Consider the following 13198-nt stretch of genomic DNA (forward strand, 5'->3'; position numbering starts at 1 on the left):
ATAGCCCCCCCCCCCCCCCCCCCCCAAAAAAAAAAAACAGATTTTTTCCTTGAACCACTCTTAGATGTAGAAAAGAGTAAAATTGCTAGCCATGAAGGCTACACACCAACTAATGACAGCACAGCACCTTAACAGTCATCGCCACATTGTTCGAGCCTATTTATTGTTAATTCCAAGACCACTAGGACATAACATAACAAGCAGCAAACGAAAACCCTAACTGAAAAGGAGAGCATAAGGCACAAAGACTGCTGGGCTGTACTACCAATATGTGAAAACCAGCAAAATAAATGAAATGCAAAGAGCAGTGAGGAAGAGAGCATACTATGTTCCTTTGAATAATGTATGCTCAAGAATTCCTTCAACACCTCCAAGAGCTTGAATAACATCAGTACGATAATTATTCAGGTTCCATAGCTTTCCATCATGCCTCTGGTGTGTCCACCAGAACGGATTCTGCTTAAGAACTTGGTACTGCTTAAAATCTGTTCTTACTCTCCATCCCTTGTCATAAGCAAGGGTGTGGCGATCCTTCTGGAACAATGTATTGATTCGAGGTATTCCACGATCCCACGAATCCTAATGGATCACAAGAGTCAAGTTAACAAAACCAGCAAATAACCAATTGCTCAAAATAACATGAAAGCTGTTAATATACACACTCGCGCACACAAAAAAAAAAACGAGAATGTGTTGAGCATGATTTTAGCATCTCCCACTAGCTTTGGTATTTTTTTTCTTTTTGAGCAATAATTAAAGGAAATCACAAATATCTCAAACAACATGATTTCAACTCGGCCTGTAAACAGTTAAGAGAGTAGGCAAAGAGAATGGGCACAATTTATCATCTCTCACCAGCTTGTGTTCAGTTTTTTCCCCTTTTGGAGTCTCAAAAGGTATACAACATTATTACAAACGATGTGATTTTGGCTTGGCCTGTAAACCACTTGAGAGAGAGTGTGGCAGAGGGTGTAGACAATTCTACTAATCCAAAGGACACGAGAGTTATCAATGTAGAAAAGAAAGAAAACTCACTTCCAAATCTTCAAGAGTCAAGCGCCTATTCTGTGCCTGGGCTTCCTGCCTTTTCAAAGCATACTCGGCCCAAACTCTCTGAGAGTCTATAAACTCACTTTCCCAAGGCTGTCAAGGAGTAATAAACTGGTATTAGCTAATAAGTTAGGCGGACACAAGAATAAGTCAACCAGCATCAAAACTCACCTGTATGTACCGGTAGAGATTTGGGATCAATTGGTCTTCTTCATGGCTCATTCCACTTCTGAAATGTGTGACACCAACATCTGTTTGCTGACTATACCTAAGATCACTCTGGGGGATCAATATGTGACCCATTGACAACATCCCAAGCCCTCCAATTTCCTTTGGTGTGTAGAAAATAACAGGAGGAAACCTAAAACATATTCATCAAATTAAATATAATTACTGAAAATTTAGCTAGCTAATTCCAGACACAAGGTCACACATTCAAGAACTAACCTGCTAGGCATTTTTGAGTTCAAACCAATCTTAATACGAGTCTGTATCTTGTTTTCACATTTGACCAGCAGGTCCAGCAACTCTTGTGTATGCACTGTTGCTTCACGGAAATATGTCATGAGGCCTACAAGAACAAACCAAAAACCTCAGTTGCAAGGACCCACTAGCAAGACCAAAGTTCATGCAGGAATAATTCTTAGAACAAGATGTTACCAATAAGAGCAGTGTTCCATTTGTTAACGATCTTTGTGAATGTTGTAGAACCAGAGGACATAAGGATCTGCCTAACACGATTCTCAAACACCTTCATGTGCTCATCATCTACACGCAAGAAGGCAACAGCCGTGCGTTCCTTAGTCTGCTCGTTTTGCAAATTCCAGACTCCATCTCTTGTATTGCTGAATGCCTCTTGGGTCATTCTAATCTTAGGCAGTATCCGAACTTCAAACCCACACCTAAACAAGCATATCAACATAAGCTCATTCAAAAATTAGTAGATAACAGAGTCCTCAATAAAGAGTAAGCCATAAACCGCTCTTGTCTAGACATACGAAACACAACGGTTTCCTAAAAAAATTGGCATATAGAATCATCCAGTCCCATTGCCACCCACCCAAAGAATATATTTTAAGCAACCTACAGGATTCTCTGTAGTAGACATCACCACCCAAAAGCAATAACAGAGAACAAACAGAAAGAGGTACATACATGCTGAAGAGCAAGTTCGGATTATCTTTGCTATAAACAGAGACAAAGCTATTTTCCCATTCCAAAGTAGTGATACTTCTAGGCAGTCGATTCTTCATGTCCCAGAAGACACTTCTCCCAAGATTAACTGAAATGTGAATTAACCAAAATGGAAGTCAAGTTCCACAGTAACATGAAAATAAATCAACACTAATTAATATTTACCCGTAAACACTAACTACACAAATTCAAAATTAAGGAACATGGAAAAAACTAAATGACAATTACCATCATGCTTCATGAGCCTCATTCTTGCGTCCCTTGGCCAGCATTTCTTGTTGTTATAACCAACCATATTTTCATTGTTGGGATCAGGATGCTCAGTAAGATATCTTTGGATAAGGTCCCGAGCCTCTTCATGAGTGAAGCGAAATAATATATGCACCTTGTCAATGTATCGAGAGTACAACCGGATTGGATGCCTTGTTTCCACTCTAGAATCACTATAGGTTATGAACTCATTAGGCATCTGTGGTGGACCCGCAATTTCACTTGCTCGAGTTAAACCAAGGAGCAAAAGATCCAAAACAAGCCCATAGTACTGTACAACAAATGAAGCAAACTGAAGACCGCGTATCAGCCCGTATGAATTTGTATGGCTCATATCTTTGTAAGACAGTACAACATTGTTTTTTGCAGTGACATAATCAGCAATATTGTGGTCGAGCACCAAACGCAGAAGCCTACAAAAAATAAAAAGTAGTTTAAAACAAATATCAGAAAACCCATAATGAAATTTAAATACCAATAGCTCCAATGACAAACCTGTTCAGCATGGTCAAGTCGATCTTTTCAAAGAACTTCTCAAACTTGGTCTGCAGCATCACCACACACTGTCCTTCACTAGTGTCCCATACTCCTTGCAAATTGTTTATGCCTTGACACCATTTGTACACCAACAGAGGTGGTGGCTCTGAGTCGGCAGGCTTAATCCAATTTGGGAAGAGATGACGCTTATCACCTTCATACCATAGGTACTGATCCAGATATGCATCAGTAATCTTCTCAAGTGGCTCAATCTCATAAACTGGAATGAGGTAGCTGTACAAGTCCATAAACTCAATTCCAACCTGTGAAATGCAATCATCAGTACCTTCTTTCAGAAAGCTAATCTTACAATAACTACCAAACTAATTCTGAAGGGCTTTATTTAGCAACTTCCAGGAAAATATTAGAGCATGCATCTAGAATTTGTTTAAACTTGTCCCGAAATCAATCAACTAATGCCTGTTTAAATTCAATTTACATTTAATCCTAGCGAGAATAAAAGGAAACAGAACCTAATGTATCCAAAACTTTTCAATGATATCATTGACCTGGGTTTTTTTACATAATATTTGACCAATTGGACTGGTTGTAGTATGGAGCATGCCTCATTCTTGATTTAGGGTATTTGGATGAAGTAAATCCTAAGATCTAAACTTTTTTTGATAATATAGATCTAAACTTTCTCAACATAGGATGGTGCAACAAGATCATAATTGCTCCAACCAAATCAGTATATTAATATCCCTGCCACTCAAAAGATATCTTTCCAATGGTGAAACTTACTTCTTTGAAGGCACGCTGAGTAAGTAGATGACGCTTAATTCGTGATAATGCTTCATGAGGATTATCATAAGCTTGCTCAATGAGACCCAACTCTTCCCTTTGCTGTTGGTTTAACCTCACAGCCACACTGTAAGATTCTTTCAGTCTCTCAAGTGCAAGGATAAGTAGCTTTGTGTCATGCTTGTATGACAACGGAGGGAATGGTATAGGAGAAAACTTCCTCGACTCCAACCAATGCACAGTGGTAGTATATATGGCTACTGCTTCTTCTGGAGTAACATATGGTCCATCTTTCAAGTAGTTATGTTGCCGCTCCTGTTAATTGCAAGAAAACGACAAAGCAGCATGAATTACCCCAAGCTTGTCACCAATAACAAATGTAATAAGAGGGAAAACCAAAAACAATTTTTTGAGTTAAGAATAACCACAGGTAATAACAGCAGTTATTACCTGTTCAGCCTTCAGCCAAAGGCGAGTCAATCTTCCAAGGTTTTTCCGGCACACGGTCTTGTCAACAGTTGCTCCTCTTCTTATACGTTCACGATTGTAGTGAGCAACATTTGTCCACCAATCAGCTTTGGATTTGACATAGCGGAGAATCATGTTCTCAATAGGAACAGGCAAACCAGGGACCTAATAAAACAAATAGCCAAAAAAGCAACTGAGTGTCTCGTCTTAAGCAAAACTCATTGTTGTGGAGAGGGGAAAAAGGATAGGAATAATACCTTCCAAGGAATATTTGCCTTCCAACAACGCCATGCTTCACTTAGATGCTGTAAGATGGTTCTTGCTTTATTTTGCTTGATCCCCTCTGCAGTAAATAAGCACTATCTTAGCCAAAAGTATTGGTTGAGTAACTGAATGAAATAGAAGTCTTCCAAAAAAAGACGGACAATCAACAATAGAAAAGTGTTAGTGTGTTACCTGGCATAGCATCAAGGACATCATGCATCACTGCAGCACGGAGCTCTAAATCGAAGTGGCTTTCAACACGTTGCTTTGTTACAGTTTTGGCCACCCCCTTTGAATGGCGACCCTCAAATTGCCTTGCCAGTAGATTTCCTAACCAACGTTCCAAAAGAGGTACTATGCCCCGCAGGAAGAATAACCACACCCTCCACATAGGTGCCCAGAAACCACAACCAGGACCTTTTCCAACCGGCCCGGTATTAAATCGATAATAGATCAAATGTTTCAGATCCTTGCACATCCGAATCTGCCTCATAAGCCTGTACTTGTAACGATACATACCCGTCAACTGACCAACATGCGAAAAAATGTATTGCAAGCCATCTGCCAGCTGAAATGCATCAACATTTCCCAGACGAAACTGGACATTGGCATCAACAACAAGCTTTGTCAAACGCAGAATTTCACGACACAGGTGGAAAGCATTTCCAAACCGTGATTTCTTACGTTCCTTTGTAGTTAGTGTCTTAACAGGCTTCAAATTAAAATTGTAATCAAGATGAAGATAATTCAGGTTCTTCCTATGGATCAAGAGATTCAGCATATTATATCCCTGCTTACAAACTTGAAGACCAGCCTCAGCCCAATCAAGCTCTGTGGTTTGGAAAAATTTTGTGGCTTGAAGTGAGCGAAAGAGGTGCTTCTTCTTCTGGGCCTTGGGGGGTCTGTGATGCAACTCGTTCAATACAAAACATTTCAACAACTTCTGATAACTGACGCGAACCTTGACAGGATATGATGGAGGACTGGAGGAAACAAAATAGATAATTAATACATTTGAAGTAAAAGAATTAACTTACCATGACAAAAAAGATAAGCGAAAGAAAAGATGAAAGCATACCAGTGCTCCTTAAACCAATCAGAAACAAGGGGAATATCTTCAGCACGTCTTGTTCGACCAGATCTCATGTTAAATGGGCGTGGGGCAAACAATAGGGAAATACCAGCAGCAGTAGTATCAGTATAGATTGGAGTCTCAGTCAGCAACGGTTCCACACCCTCAGGTAAGGCAAAATCATCATCATTGTCATCGTCAGAAACTTTCTTCTCTCTGCGGTCCTTGGTGACTATGGGGTGTATCAGCGGATCATAATAAAAAGCAGGTAGATCAGGATCCTCTGTTTTTATGTACATGATCATCGGAGTGTGATATATGCCAAGCCTCACCTTTCTTGGCCTGTTGTTGTAGAGGTGAGGGAAGGCAATTCTGTACTCTGTCCTAAGTGGTGACCTGATGATCAATTTGTTGATATCATTGAACTCGTTCCAGTCTTCGTCTCCTTTCTCCATGTCACGATATAAAGGTTCGAACTTTGGACCACCTGCAGAAAAAAAGCTTCTTAGTGAAGAGAGTCCACCGACAGTGAGGATCAACACGTACCATGAAAAATAATTACCCTCTCTAAACCAGGGAAAAAAGGATAGAACAATAGACATTAGAAGGAAACCGTGTTCAAATGTGACACATTACCTATTTATTACCCTAAATTAGAAGAGGAAAGCCAGATATGCAGGGCTATCACAGAAATACCCCAACAAATATTGAACATATGGGAGAACTCAGAATTATCATAATTTTTTAGGTTCCTGAACTACCAATCACTCAGGTATACCTTCTGGATAAGGTTATGCAGGAAATAGGCAGAACAAAGAAAATTTAGAATTCCCCCGGAGGATAATCTTCAGCTAGGCAAAGCTAAAGCAGTTCAGACCACCAGCATTTTCTCAGCAGACAAATTAGCTAAGAACTCAGAAGACAGAAACAGAGAACTAAGGACTCGTTGAGCATATTCCTTACCAGGTATGCACATGTTCAATGCTTTAGCAGTGAAAAAGGACTCCATATCAAACAAGTAGAAGTAATTGCGATCAGTCAGGTCTGAAAGAAGCTGTCCAGCCAGTCGGTGAAGTGTTGCCATTATAGGGAGGGACAAATGCCACCTGCGGTAACTAGGACCATTAATAAGCTTTGTTTTCACCAATGGCTTATGGTCATAAAACCAGTTATAAACCGCAGAATCCTCTTCTTCATCCAACTCCAACTGGATTGGCTCCAAAGGATCAACATCCAAAAGATTATCAGCATAATCTAACGGTGGCTCCTCATCGTCAAAGGGAGGAAAACGCATCCTCTTGAAATGTCGCCGGTCTCTCTTCTCCCTTCTCATCATGATCCACATTGTGCCCCACTGTAAGATTTCATCATTATGGATCAGTCTATAACCATATATGGCTCAGTGTAGTTGGAAACAAAACCAAAGCAAAGCGAAGATGGCATACCTGAGCCAGATATATAGGTTCGACAACCCATGGAATCTCATTAACAAATGTAATAGCACCAGTAATATGGTACAGGATTTTTACATCTCGAACCTATTAAATAAAAGCATTTTAGAACAAACTGAAGATTTGACTAGTAGAACAAGACACAGCACAATCAGAATAGAACAATCAAAAAGGCTGTAGGGAGTACCTGCTCCCACGGCATAGGCATGTTCTCAAGGAGTTTGTAAACAGCATGCGGTACAAATTTAAGAGCTCCGAGATACACACGTTTATCATGACGATATTTTTTTGAAGACATATCCCCATGGTCCCTGTAATATGTATATGCTCAATGAGCAAACCAGAGCAGAAGTACAACAAAATCACATATTTATAAAGCTGAGGAAACATTATCACCAAAATCATGACTTATATTCTTTTTTTATGGTTCACCAGAGTCATGATTTTTAAGTATAAGTGATGTTGAGACAGTGGAAGAAATCAGTTTTTCTATGCTGACATCGGAACTTTAAGGAGATCAAAGATATAGAGCAAAAGAACTTGAATTGAAGAACTACACATTCTGAGATAACACGTTCTTTTTTCTTTCATTTCTCTTCTTAATAATATTTAACAGTCCTCGTCCCTGGATTATTACAAGGTTCTACTTTCCAGGTGTTCATTAAATTCAATTGCGCACATATTGAAACAACAAAGATGGTCATGAGGCCCCACCAAGTATCAGAACTCAAGACCACATTGTAAACACCAATTTACCACTCCTTTCATATTTCCCACTATTTAAACAAAGAAGAACCTCATTTAGGAGCGCATCAAAAGCTCAAGTTAATTGTTAAAATGTACGCCACTTCCCAAACTAGTGCTCTCATACACAACCAACTAGTGTTTTCAGTAAAAAATAAACACTTGGATTCCACGTAACAAAACCCTTAGTTTACTCCCAAACTTCCCCAAACCTACAGCTTTGACAATTTCACTACAGGTATTTCTTAGACAGCTCTCACTCTAATGCTATCAATAAACTAAACAAAGAAAACTACAAATAGATTTGGAGCAATTCTAACAATCCATGTACTGTAATCTGAAAAAACCTCAGGCATACACAATTGCAAGAAAAATCCCAGTCTATTACCTAGTTAATTAAACCACAACGTCTCTCCTAAATACATTAGCACGATCTCATATCTGATAATACAACCCAACTAATGCATTTATTCACAGCGCAAAAACCTTTAGAATTCAAAAACAAATTACCTAATAAACTAAACTAAACCCAACAAATAGATTACCTGCATTTTATGATATTATACACCTAAAAATGCACAATTTAAGAATTGCAAAGAATAAATACCTAATAATCTTCCGAACATGTTCCGGAGGCATATCCTCCTTTTGCGTCTCCACAAATCCAAACTTCCGCTTATCACTATACCGCTTAGAGTTAAGCTGCATCCATTTCCTAGCTTTCTCTTCAAGCTGAGCCTCAGTCGGCAAAACAGTATAAGATGGAGGTGGCAAAGGCGGTCCAGCACCACTAGCTCCTCCACCACTTGTACCAGGAGGCATCATAGAGTGTCCTGAACTCGTACCAGGTGGCGGAGGCATCATAGACGACGGCGGAGGAGGTGGCTGCATCATTGACGGCGGCGGCGGTGGTCCTCCGCTAGTACCTGGTGGTGCTATATTACTATTGTTCCACATATCTTGTCCGTTTCCACTCCACATAACTTCGTTAGAAGTCGAAATCTCAACCTACATAAGAGCGAGCAAGTAAGTACAAAAACCCTAACTAAAGTGCAAAACCTCGATAAACGTTTGGACGTAAAATGAGTCCGGAGATTTGCGAATTGAGTTGTCACCGGAGACTGACAGTGGTCCTGTGGCCGTGAAAAATGGATTCACGGAGGAGGCGACGGAAGGGTAGTAGAAGTGAAGTAGAGAAAACTTGTTATAGGGCTTGGGTTATGGGGTTTATAAAAAATCAGCGAAAAACCGACTCGAACAAGTGTGTTGATGGGTGCGGGCCTGCGGGATACCGACTTCGAGTCTCGATTAAAACCTAAATTTAGCTAAACATTAGATTTTTTTTAAAAAAAAAACAAAGTGACTAAAAATTAGATCACGTTTTACTTCTACATTAAATTTAAATGTTATAAATTATTTAATAAATTAAATATTTATTAATTAAAATGTTTTAAAGTTTTTTCACCTTTCAGATTTATTGCAAGCTAAAGAGTACTTCTAAAGAAATCATACACGGATTCAGGAAGTAAGACATTGAATTAGTTATTAATTTAATTAATACGTAATTAATAAATTTATAAAGAAATTAGACAGTACGGTCAATTTATAGCAAACTGGATTTTAAATACTTTTTTTGTCATATTAATATTGCTTAATGAATCAGCCACAATAATCTTATAAGTAATATTTTTAAGGGGAAAAGGTCAGAAATAAATTTAAACTATGACCGAAATTGTTGTAACAATCCCAAACTTTGGGCAAGACCTATTGTAACACCTCGGACTTCCAGAAATGGCTAAAAGGAGAAATTTGGGCAAGTCCACGGATCCAAAATGGACCATGGACCCTTTATGACATCACGGTCTGTGTAGAAGACCACGGTCCGTTAAGGATGTCGTGAGTTACCAGGACACCCTAGACGACTTGCGGTGACTTGGACGACCCATCTAGGGGTCCGTACAAGTCACATAGTCAAGGAGGTTGTATCCAAGTTGTAACACCTCAGCCTTAGAAAGAGCTAATTTAAGAAATAACTAATTTGGAAAGAGCTAATTTGAGATTTGTTCAAGTTAAGCTTAACTTGTGAGTTTTGGGTCAACTTCAAACGACCATAACTTTTAATATAGGATGAGTTAGGTGGCCCATAAGATATCAAATGAAAGGTCTTTGAAACCTCTTTCCAACGCCACCGAGTTTGCTAAATTCGATCCGAGTTTGGATGAGGGATATATGTCCATTTGAGTTCAGCCTGTCCAATTAAAAAAAAATGCCTGAATTAATGAGGGGTATTTTGGTCTTTTCCTTACCCCATCTACTATAAATGTTTTAGTAATATTTTAGGGGTCTAAACTCACAATCCTAAAATACGCTTAGGGTTTTGAGAGGAGTTCAAGAGGAGAAAATAGGAGAGATTCAAGGCGTTCGTCAAGATTCTTGAGATTTGTCGAGGAATTTCGCCAAGGGTTTGATCCCTAAGAGGTATGTAAGCTTCCATAGTGATGGGTTCGTTCACCACACACCAATCATGATTTATATTATCGAATTCATCCATAAAGATTAAGAAATTTGAGTTCTTGAAGTTTGTGTTTCATTCTTTGATACGAGGTTTCGTTGAGTTCTTGTGTTGAGGATCTTGTGTTTGAATATTGTTCTTGAGTAATTTAGAGTGGATTTTGTTGTAATTATGTTGGCTCTAAAAATTCAAACGAGTTTGAGGGAAATCGTTCGATTCTAATGGAGATAAACATGAATTTGAAGCAAGAAAATTATCAAAACCGGGGTATAGGGATGGGGCACGGCGCCACTCAGTGCGCCCCAAACTGTTGACAATGACTTTATAAGATCATTTTACTTAGTAGGCGTTTGATCATGCAATATCATATCATGATATGGAATCGTGATATGGAATCAGCATTTGGACATGCAATTTCACATTGATTTCATCGCATGATTTCATATCATGAGATGAAATACCATATTCTCCAAAAATCATGATATGAGAACTTCATATCATGATTTGAGATTTTTTTAATACAAAAGTTGGCCTACAAGTTTATATTTTATTAAAACAACCTCACATTACATCTACTAAACATTTACTTCATATGTAAATAAGATTAATAATCACACCATTACTTTTTAAAATTTATTATTCTCCCCAACAAAAAAATTATTATTGCTTTCAATTTGGTGAATATAAATGATAAAGTAAGAATTGATTAGGTGAATATAAATACAAGCGAAGGAAGTAATACTTTTTTGGTTTTTCATAATAAAAAAACTTCTCTTTCAGCTACATATGAAAATGTTTAAAGCAATTTATTATGAAAAGGGACAAAATTGGTGATGTATGTTTGATAATCACTACTTCCAATATGTTTGATTTTAGCACGAAATTAATGCACTGAAAATGTGCAATTGCACACAAGTGAAACAAGGCATGAACCATATGATATTGACACACAAGTGAAAATTGTCATAATCTGTACAATATTACATAATTATTTGCGATAATACCAAAGGGGTGATGAAATATTTATGGTCTATGAGCATGAAAATATAGTTGTGAATGATCTTGACCAACAAATGTCTCAAAGTAACAATGTTGTTTCGTCTTCTTGGTCATATGATCGAGAAATGCAAGTTCAACATGAGAAAATTGTCCGTACTACGTGGGAGGATTATAATGAAGACTAGTACACTACAATTATGTTCAATTTTTTTTATTGAATTAATAATTGATCAATTAAAGTTAGATGAAACAATTAAGTGGAGAACAAATAATTTTGTAATAATTTATTATGTGATTTTATAAATTTTTGTTTATTTGATTAGATTGAATAAACAATTGGACCTATTTTAATAGTTTTACAACTTATGAGATTCTTATGTTTATGAGAAAATATACAACACAAAAATTTTCATATTGCATGTCCAAACAAAACTTCAACTCCATCTCATGATTTCATATTATGATATCATATCATGATTCCATATCGCATGGCCAAACGGGACCTTAGTAAGCGTTTGACCATGCGATACCATATCACGATATGAAATCGTTAGATGGAATCAACGTTTGACCATGCGATACCATATCACGATATGAAATCGTGAGATGAAATCAACCTTTGGGCATGCAATTTTATTCCATCTCATTGATTTCATATCATGAGATGGGATTCCATATTCTCCAAAAATCATGATATGGAAATTCCATATCATGATTTGAAATTTTTTAAATACAAAAAATGATCTACAAGTTTATATTTTGTTAAAACAACCCCACATTTATAGTTACTAACAATTTATTTCACATGTAAATAAAATTTATAATCACATTATTACTTTTTAAAATTTATTATTCCACCAACATATATTCACTTTAACTCACACCAATTGATTGTTGAGTAATAAATTTGTTCTCTTCATTTGCTCCAACACCTAATTCATTATTTCTACCGTTTTATATTTATTACAACTCATAATTATATCTATTTGAACAATATAGCAGATCAAATTGATGAAGTGAAAGATGTAGATACCTTGTTCAAGAACGTGAATATATTGGGAAAAAAAGTTCAATTATAAATCACAAGCAATAAATTTAGATTAAAGTAAAATTTTAAAAAGAGTTAAAATTGAACTAAATAAAGATCACATTAAAAATAAGTTAGGTTGGATAGGCTTAAACTTAATCTAATGCTTAATTATTTATTCTCAACCATAAATTTTGAAGAGCCAAATGATTTTTGAGAAAATTACATGATAAGATAATTCTTAAAATTTAAATATATAGATAATAATTTTATTTTAATATTATAGAAACAATTTTTTCAACGTGTATCATATTTTTAAGAATAAGAAAAGATAATTATTATTCCTAACTTAATGCTACAACATATTATCAATTTATCTTAGATTAAGGATTCTTTTTCATCCTTGAACAAAATACCACAAAAAAGAATATTAAATATGATTTGAAAAATAAGTATTTTGATATTGAGGGTAAAACATGAAAAAAATTATTGTTTTTTTTATATGTCAAAAGTGACAAGTAAAAATGAAAATCTATTTTTTCAGGAATAAGTGACAGTACACTACAATTTATGTTCAATTTTTTTTATTGAATTAAGTTTGATGAATTAAAGTTAGATGGAACCGTTACTTAAGTGAAGAACAAATAACTTTATAATAATTTATTATGCGATTTTATAATTTTTTATTGAGGCTATTTTAATAGTTTTACAACTTATGAGATTCTTATGTTTATGAGAAATATACAACACAAAAATTTCATATCGCATGTCCAAACAAAACTTTAATTTCATCTCATGATTTCATATTATAATACCATATCATGATTCCATGCGAAATGGGCCCTTATTTTCTTCTATACAGATTC

At 36.5% G+C, this 13198-nt stretch overlaps 1 protein-coding gene across 1 annotated transcript in view; it reads right to left on the reverse strand.

Annotated features, from left to right (window-relative positions):
- Positions 1-9063, reverse strand: part of LOC102586113 (pre-mRNA-processing-splicing factor 8-like) — a 13657-nt gene extending 4594 nt beyond the window's left edge. The window contains exons 1-17 of the mRNA XM_006361576.2: positions 8402-9063; positions 7238-7361; positions 7045-7137; positions 6563-6953; positions 5606-6086; positions 4720-5510; positions 4521-4606; positions 4246-4428; positions 3796-4110; positions 3010-3314; positions 2473-2927; positions 2206-2332; positions 1711-1952; positions 1498-1621; positions 1222-1411; positions 1036-1143; positions 326-579 (exon numbers count right to left, since the gene is read on the reverse strand). Coding sequence (XP_006361638.1) covers positions 326-579; positions 1036-1143; positions 1222-1411; positions 1498-1621; positions 1711-1952; positions 2206-2332; positions 2473-2927; positions 3010-3314; positions 3796-4110; positions 4246-4428; positions 4521-4606; positions 4720-5510; positions 5606-6086; positions 6563-6953; positions 7045-7137; positions 7238-7361; positions 8402-8775 — 4643 coding nt within the window. The 5' untranslated portion in view covers positions 8776-9063. The remainder of the gene's footprint in view (positions 1-325; positions 580-1035; positions 1144-1221; positions 1412-1497; positions 1622-1710; positions 1953-2205; positions 2333-2472; positions 2928-3009; positions 3315-3795; positions 4111-4245; positions 4429-4520; positions 4607-4719; positions 5511-5605; positions 6087-6562; positions 6954-7044; positions 7138-7237; positions 7362-8401) is intronic.
- Between the last annotated feature and the right edge of the window lie 4135 nt (positions 9064-13198).

This window comes from Solanum tuberosum, unplaced genomic scaffold, assembly GCF_000226075.1.
Source record: "Solanum tuberosum cultivar DM 1-3 516 R44 unplaced genomic scaffold, SolTub_3.0 scf00358, whole genome shotgun sequence".
Taxonomy (NCBI): domain Eukaryota; kingdom Viridiplantae; phylum Streptophyta; class Magnoliopsida; order Solanales; family Solanaceae; genus Solanum; species Solanum tuberosum.